We start from the raw sequence: 8,751 nt of genomic DNA, 5'->3' as shown, positions 1-8,751 counted from the left end.
CCTAATCCCTGAACACATTGGCCTAATTCCAGGGTAACATTTACAGAATTTCACGTTTTTATCTGAAAATTTAAAAACAGACCATCAAGCATTGTTTTTATTTAATGAAACAAGTTTAGTCTTTACATGGAAAAAAGACAATACACACATATTTTTGAAGTTAACATAAGTCTTTATTGTTGCCAAAAATATATACAGGAGCAAAATTGTATTTTAGATTTCATAATTTTTAACTTCCTCTGGTTGTTTTTCAGGATCTCCTCCTCTCTCCAAGTACAGGTTGTTGTAGGGATATTGCTTTGGGGCCTAAAACAAGAGAAATGAACATTATTAAGTGTATTATTAAATACAACAAATACAAAAGAAAACATTTCTGTACAGGTGTTCCTTAACAAAAAATGTGAAAAATAAAGGAACAAAAAGTACAAACATATAATCAAGGTCTGTATGTTTTTTTTGTTTGTTTTAGTATCCTGTAACCATAACCTCAGCTTATCAGAGACAAGGTTAAGGAGAAAATAACTTAAGAGATTCTCCGACCGCTGTCTAGCTGACTCCTCCAGCATAATGTTACGCCGTTTAGATGTAAGAAGCAACACATAATCTCACCAGCATGATTTATATTAGCCCAGAGACCACACTCCAGAAAAATATCTTTAACATCTCAATTGCATTAAACATTGTTATAAGATGATCAAAATCACCAAAACAAGCTCCCGTTGATACTCTTAAGCCTCTTCAAAATAAGCTAAGATCCTAATCCTCAGGATGACCCAAGCTTTGCACTGTAGATAGCTCATTTTGACACGCTGCATTACACTGCAGTAATCATGGGCCGATATGAGGTTCTCATGTTATGAAAACCCACAGTAAAAATACAACAGATTCACTGTAAAAGGACAGTATTAAGAGAATGATTAAAAACAAAAATGTATAGCATGATCAAATTGCTATAAAAAAAGATTACCAGCCAACTTGTAGGATGTCTCATTGAAATAAAACTGATTTGTGTAAATTGTATTTGAATTCCAAAATCATATTAAACAAATACAGGCCATTTAGGAAAAATAATTGCTAAGGTGGACTAAGTTTGAGCTAGAAGCAGCTCAAACGCTGTCAGATTGTATGAGGTGCACTTGTGAGCAGCAATTTTCCAGTCTTGTCACATTCTCAACAGGGTTTAGGTCTGAACTTTGACATGGTTATTCTAACACAATAACATGCTTTGATCTAAATCATTCCACTATGGCTCTGGCTTTATGTTAAGGGTGGTGGTCCTGCTAGACAGCTCTAACAGGTTTCTGCAAGACTTGTCCTGTATTTAGCGCCTTTCATTTTCCAACCAACTCTGACCAGCTTCACTGTCTGCTGAAGTAAAGCATCCCCTCAGCATGATGCTGCCACCACCATGTTTCACTCTAGGGATGGTCTTTTCAGGGTGATGTGCAGTGTTAGTTCTCTGCCACACATAACAGTCATAGGACCTTCTATCACCCTCTTTCAATAAAAGCTTCCTCTTCCTTATACACAGTCTCCCACTTGAGCTTCAGCTCTTTGTAACTCAGATAGAATTACCATGGGTCTCTTGGTTGGTTCTGTGATTAATAATCCCATTGCCTGGCTTGTCAGTTTAGATGGATGGCCATCTTTCAAAAGGTTTGTGTTGTGCCAGATCCTTTCCGAATTTCAGATGGTGGATTAAACAGTGAAAATATTTAAACCTTGGGATATTGTTTTAATTATTTATTGCTGCGGCCCTCGATCTCTACGATGCCGTTTGTGGTTGTAATGTAAAAAGCTTCTATGGGTATGAATACCTTTGCAAGAGCCAAACGATAGATTTTGTGTCTTAAGAAGTGAAAATATCGCTTTCTGTTTAGATTTTTCTAATATTTGATCCGCTGATCTGGTAAGAGCCAATTAGGAAAAACTTGTAAATTTGAATCAATTGCTAATTGACCGGCCACAACCACTTAATTTACAATTGTATGTTTTTGGCTCCAGAACCATAGCTCATAACTATTTGAGAGTTTTGGAATGTAAATGGACATGAAAGCCATCAGTTCTGTCTTTTAGCTCTGCACATGTAGCAGTGCTCCTCCAATTGGTCTGACCTACTCAAAACTTGATAACAAGATGCATAACCACCTCCAAACCTCCTTTTTGAGCAACCGTCACTACAGTATGTGTCCAATCATTCATGTGACTGCATCAGTAACAGGTTGTGAAATATTAATGAAGCACAGCATTGTAAAGTATCAGCCACTGTATGGCAAAAAAAACAAAAACGCACATTACTTGATTCAATTTATTCAGATTTTTACAATAAAATTGGGTGTGTACTTACAACAGGTTGATAGGATGGGAATTTTTCTCCAACGTAGAACATAAACAACATGAACCCAACGAAACCAAACAGTTGTTTCAACATAGTTGACCACAACACAGGGCTTGGAGATGTGTCCACCCGGTTTCTGATGAAAATGTCAAAATCCCAGTGCATCTAAAACACACGCACACAAAAACACAACAGAACAGCCAATTAATGTAAATCAATTTCCGACTCCACAAAAACAGCTTTCAGAGGAGAACATTTTGTCTGCATGAACCTAGAGAAAATTATTTTCAAGATGAAAATCATGTGAAGGATATCTCACAAACAACCAATGCAGCCAAGCAATTATAATGCACAAACAATCATCACACAAGAGACTATATGGACTTAATGGACATTTCTTACTTTTAAATTATAGGGATCATGTAAAAGCAAAGTCTTTTGTAGGATATAAAGTGATTGAAAACGCAGAAAAATACAAAACAATTAGCTTTGTTTAGCTTAGACTTTTTTCAGATTTAGAAACATTTTTGGGATAACATTGTAGTTCATTGTCAATATATCGACACTTTGTGAAAAAAAATAATAAATTGTATTTAAACTTTTTTTTTTTTTTTTTACAAATATAAATCTGAAAAGTGTGCTGTGCAATTGGTTTCAGTCCCCCACCTTCCCTGCAATCACAGGAACAAGCCTTTTGAGGTGTATCTACCAGCTTTGTGCATCCAGACATACATTTTTGGGCTCTCTTTCTTCTTTGCAAAACAGCTCCACCTCCATCAGATTAGATGGAGAGTGTCTGAACATCAGTTTTCAAATCTTCCTGCAGAATGGATTTAGTTCTGTACATTTACTGGGCCATTTTAACACATCAATAAGCAGCTCTGCCTGTATGTTTAACATCATTTACGGTCATTCTCTTGTTTGAATTGGAAAATAAAAGAGACAAGTTATTTGATCCAAATTGTGCCTAAAACAACAGAGCGAGAAACATTCCACTGTAGGAAAATGCGAGGAAAAAAAAAATCAAAGGTTGATTTATCATCAGACTGTAAGAAAACATAGTTCAGTCAACAATGTTTCGTTGGCCCCAGTCTGAAGTTTTTAATAGCCTCTAAAAGGCTTTATTTTATAATTTCCCTCTATGTAGCTCTATCTTCCAATATGCTCACACCAGCTTTACTGTTGATGAAACAGATCCCTAAAGCATGATGCTGCTTTGTGTTCAGGTTAATGTGCAGTGTTATTTTTCCACCACACATAGTGTATTACATGAAGGCCAAGTCATTAAATTTTGGTCTAAACCTTGACATCATGTTTCTTGCTCTTTATTATGCTGTTCATTCAATCACTGTTTGCTAACAAACCTGAGGCCTTCACAGAGTGGCTGTATTTACACTGAGATCAAATCACATAGTGGTGAACTCAATTTACCAATTAAGAGGACTTTTAAAGGAAATTTAGCTGAACTGGATTTTATTTAGATGCATCAGCATTAAAAGAGTATGTTTTTTCTTTCACTTCAAAGCTAAAATGGTTGGCCTGTCCTATAATATCCCATTGAAGTTGGTTATTAAAACGTGACAAAATTAGGAAAAGTTGAAGGGGTATGAAGTGTTGATTGTTAACTGCACGTTTTTTTTTTTTTTTTTAATCAAAATAATGGATTTAATTAACAAAAAACCCCAGAATTTTCAGTATTTACTAAAGGAAATAATAAAAATATTGACAATAAAACAATTGTTTTTAGCAGGATATCTCATGCCTATCTTACCGGCTCTCCCCAGTTCCTCCTCAAGTCAGGGTGGTCCCATCGGTACCAGGGGTCTCTCTCATGTTGGGACCTGTCTGGTAGTTTTGGGTAATCGCCGTAGCTACGAAAACAATAAAACACAGTTGTCAAACGATCATTTACAAAGCGAGCTTTAGTTCCGAATGTTGATGATTGTTAATGCACTGGACATTTCATGAACAATACTTATAATAAAGATATACTTTAATGCAGCATGCACAAAATAGTTTCCAGAATAAAGCTCACCCCTCTCCGTTATCTGGATACGGTTCATAGTCCTCAACCCTCAAATTGTACTTCTTTGCAGCAGCAGCTCTCTCTTCTGGGGTCTTCGGGAATGGACCGGGCAGACTGTCCTTTGTCACACCGGAGGCTGAAACAGCAATAAACGCATTTCTGGAAGCATTAATAAGCGGTTATACAACCCCACTGAAAACTTGCAAGCCCTTATTCACTCATTCAGAACAGCAGCTGCCTCTAAGCTAGCCCGAGCTAATGTTCGCTAGTCAAGGTTACGTCTATGAGAAGCTTCAAACTAAAAACCATGACAAATATGTTTAAAAAAAGCTGTCATACAGCTTACCCGCAATACTAAAACACGACCTACCTCCTCTACATCCCGATACAAGGGCTGAGAGGCCAGAACCTTTACCCTTAGCGAGAGCCTTGGCCCATCGTCCCAAACCAACACCAGCCATGTTTACCGGCTGCTGTTATCTGACAGTACGCATGCGCATACACAAAACTTCTTCTTCTTCTTCTGTTTTTATGGCGGTTGGCAAACTGCTTCGAGCTAAACATTTTCTCTGAAAAAGTCTATAAAAATAATAAAATAAATCTTATTCAAATAGAGCATTTTCCTTTGTCAACCCTCCAGAGTTAACTTTCAATTTGCACAACTTTGGCTACGTTCATGCAAATGGCATAACATTGCAGCTGTAATGTACAAAGAATTGATTCAGGGGGCTAAATACAAATGTACACTATACTTTTAGAATTTTTTTGGTAAAACTTTTAAAACTATGTTTCATTTTCCTTTCAATTCATGTGTATGCACAGCTTTGTGTTGTACATCACATAAAAACAGGGACTAAGCATATACACGCGAAGCTTGCAGCACTGTTGACTGCAAAAGAATGGGCCTTAGAAAGTACAGTAAATAACAACCTAATATGCAGTTACTTTAGCTCGGCAAGGGCCTTTATGGAAACAGGGTTTACAATTAATCACAAAGATATATTGCATAAAATATGCCAGTTAACTCTAGTGTGGTGGGCATGGGAAAATTAGTTGTGTTTATATGAGAACCTGCTCACATAGGTATAGTGGGAAATAAAAGAGAGGACAGGATGGCGACGTAGGCGGTTCACAAGGAGGAGGTGGAAATCGGTATCTGTTTTGCAAGAGAGGAAGGGAAATGTCTGATTAAGAAACAGGTAGTCCTGCTCTGGCCATATTACTGGAGCACATCAGATATGGACAGGCATTTATTCAGGGTTCAAAAAAAGGTGGATGTAGTTAAAAATAAAGGTATCGGTAGGAGAGAACTAGTGTTCGGCAAATAAGGAATTGGACAATCACTGCTGAATAAATCTCTGCATTTAATTAGGAAGCACCAGACTGGTCCTTGTAGTTTTTGTCAACAGGATGAAAATGTGGAGCATGTATTGATTAGATGTAGGAAGTATGAGAAAGAAAGGATAATTATGTTCAGAAGGAGCAGAGAAGTCCATCAGAAACAGACATTCTGAGGTGTGGAGAAGAGGAGGATGGGTGGAGAGTTATTGTAGGGTTTTTAAAAGTGACTGGGTTATTTAGCTGAATTTGAGATGTAGGCACAGGACGTTGTCTTATGTAGGCAGTAATACAATAAAGTGGATGCAATCTGCTGTAAAAAAATCAAAGAAGAAGAACCTTTATCCTTAGCCTTGGCCAGCTTTTAGATACCAGCCCGCCATGTTTACGGAGTATGTTTCTTGAAGTTGTGCTCAGCGGCAGTTTTTTTTTTAAAACATACTACTTGTAATTGCAATCAGATATTTTAATTTTTGAAATAATTTAGGTTTTATTGTAGGCTAAGCTTTATCCAACCAGTTAACTTTAAAGTCCTGATAGATGGAGTGCCACACTAATTGTTTCACCCATCTTTACAGAAACACTGCTGATTTTATATTTAGTTTAAAGTCCTTTTTACTCCACCATGTGGTAACTGTCAGAGACTAAATAGTCTATTAAGAAACAAAATCAGTGATGACAAAGTAAAAAAAAAAAATCGAGTTCTTAATATTGTGTTTAATTTTCATTCATATTCTGAACGGCAGATCTAATTCCACGTCCGGGAAATATGACAACGCCATGGAAACACCTCAAGTGGCTGAAGGAGAACTTGTTTTCAGAGAGAATGCACTGAATCTCTGATGCATGTTCCACTTCCAATCAGATTCAGCTCAGGTGCCTTGTGTGCATTTACTGAGTGATCGTCACTCTGTCACGAGGGAGTGATTCCCTAACGACCATCAGAGAAGATCGGCTATGTCTTTCTCGACCATGTCAACGGGGCAGTGAAGTTCATACCTGCACCACAGGGAAGATACAGTTTGAAATATAACAAATGACAGGCTTAAATTACCAGAAGGTTTTGTTTGTTGTCTTTACCTTTTGAAAGGGGTGCCATCTGCATTAATAAGAAACTTCTCAAAATTCCATCTAATGTCATTGACTCTTATTGGGGACCAGTAGAACTTCTTTATGTCTCCAATAAGAGGATTTACAAATGGCAGAGACTCCTTTGAAGAACAAGAAGAGATGGTTCAGCCCTGCCAACAGCAAAAATCCTGAATACTTTGACTGTATACATTACAAATCTTTGTAGAATGCAGTATACCTTTAGATATGTAAAAAGAGGTTCTTCATTCAACCCATTAACCTCGATCTTAGCAAAGACAGGAAACTTTGGTACAAACCCACCACCAGGTCTCACATACTTCAGGACATTGAGCATTTCTTCATTCACCTCTAAAAAAGATACATGCAAAATTGATTTAATTTTTGTACTGTTAGCACATGTCACTTAAAAATAAAAAATGTTTTTATGTCACATTAATCATAGACAAATCACTACACAAAGGGCTGACTACTACCTCTTAAATGTGTTTGGATGGTATTGGAGTAAATCAAATATCTTGCACTTAGTGTAATCCAAAAATTGACGTGTCGGTCAGAAGTTCAAATTTACTTATTATGCTCATGAATATCATATTAATTTTGGGGCTTTTATAGTTGCATTTAAATTGTTCTTTTTACAGTTTGAAGGAATGGTGCAACAAACAACATCAATGACTTTGACATCAGTTTTAATACCCGTGCCAAGAAAAATGGTCAAATGTCCAACCAGAATTTTGCCAGGACCTTGCTAATTGCAACACAAAAATGGTACCACAGCTTGCTCAGAGACAATTAACCAAATATTGGTGAGGGTACATTTAAATATTTGATCCTGTATGTGTAATTTTAAGCCTAGGTGAATTAGAGAAACTCCTTAAACCTTATTAAAGTTGTATGCTGCATAATCATTCAAATATGTAAAAAATGGTTCCAGTATATCACTACAAAGCACAAAATGAATATGACGTCAAGTGGTGAGTATATGTAAACATTTTGGTCAGCATAGTGCATGTAACCTTTCCTTCTAAAGCACCTTTGACATAATTTCAAGCTCCTATCTTTGAACAAGGGCTTTATTATCATGAGAGACCCACATACAATACATACAATGCAAGAAAAGATTAATCATTAATTGCAAAAGGTCAGACCCACACTTTTTTTGTATGGGTAATGTTTTAACATTGATTGCAAGATGACAAGATCTATCACTGACTGGCAGGCAAATATAAATTACACAATGTTATCCTTATCTCTTGAAAACAAAATTAAAAATACATGTGGATGTGACCAGCTAAAGGTAGCTCAGTTTGAATTGAAAATAGAGGTTATACCTTTAATGGATTCTGTCCCAGGCACTGAAAAGTACAACATAAAAATGGAATATTATTTCCATTAAACAAGAGCATATACTTACCAGGTGATTGCAGACCAAACTGGTTGCAGGGGAATCCTAACACAGTAAAATTCCGGTTGCCAAACATTTCCATTAGTGCATTCATTCGGTGGTACTGAGAGAAAAATAAAAAATAAGGGTTTCAGTAAGACTTATTAAGTTGGAACATAATGCAGTCAACATTCATGAAGAATCACCTCCTCAATCGTTGACCCTCAGAAGGTAGCAACGTTGACAATGAGCAGCACCTTTCCTCTGTAAAGGCTCAGTGGGATTTTCTCTCCTTCCAACGTCTCAGCGGAAAAATCATATATCGACTTGTTTGCCATTCTTGTTTTGTAGCTTGTATATGGACTACTTTTACTGAGGACTGATCATACACTCAACTACCCTAGTGGCTGGTCTCATTCACTGAAATATAACTTGTGAGTCAGCAGTTGTTCTGCATGATTGACTTCATTGTTCCTCTGGACAGCTGGCAGAGTAGCTAGCTGTTCAATACATGTATACCTGGAAAAACAGCCCATAAAACGGATGCAGCTGTATGGAACTGTGGGATTAAGTGAA

The 8,751-nt window shown here is 36.9% G+C and overlaps 2 protein-coding genes across 2 annotated transcripts; both read right to left on the bottom strand.

Annotated features, from left to right (window-relative positions):
• Positions 1 to 151: 151 nt before the first annotated feature.
• ndufb8 (NADH:ubiquinone oxidoreductase subunit B8) lies at positions 152 to 4,895 on the bottom strand. The gene is made up of 5 exons (XM_047376472.1): positions 4,735 to 4,895; positions 4,374 to 4,500; positions 4,110 to 4,209; positions 2,348 to 2,503; positions 152 to 306 (listed from the first exon to the last, which is right to left on the bottom strand). The coding sequence occupies exons 1-5, from the start codon at positions 4,823 to 4,825 to the stop codon at positions 214 to 216; spliced, it is 567 nt and encodes a 188-aa protein (XP_047232428.1). The 5' UTR covers positions 4,826 to 4,895; the 3' UTR covers positions 152 to 213.
• A 1,504-nt stretch (positions 4,896 to 6,399) lies between these two features.
• On the bottom strand, positions 6,400 to 8,751 carry gpx9 (glutathione peroxidase 9). Its single transcript, XM_047377583.1, has 5 exons — positions 8,382 to 8,751; positions 8,206 to 8,299; positions 7,012 to 7,142; positions 6,783 to 6,913; positions 6,400 to 6,701 (listed from the first exon to the last, which is right to left on the bottom strand). The coding sequence occupies exons 1-5, from the start codon at positions 8,511 to 8,513 to the stop codon at positions 6,644 to 6,646; spliced, it is 546 nt and encodes a 181-aa protein (XP_047233539.1). The 5' UTR covers positions 8,514 to 8,751; the 3' UTR covers positions 6,400 to 6,643.

The sequence above is a fragment of the Girardinichthys multiradiatus genome, chromosome 10, assembly GCF_021462225.1.
Source record: "Girardinichthys multiradiatus isolate DD_20200921_A chromosome 10, DD_fGirMul_XY1, whole genome shotgun sequence".
In the NCBI taxonomy this organism is placed as follows: domain Eukaryota; kingdom Metazoa; phylum Chordata; class Actinopteri; order Cyprinodontiformes; family Goodeidae; genus Girardinichthys; species Girardinichthys multiradiatus.
The sequence above is the reverse complement of the archived record's forward strand: the minus strand, read 5'-3'. Positions and strand labels throughout refer to the sequence as shown.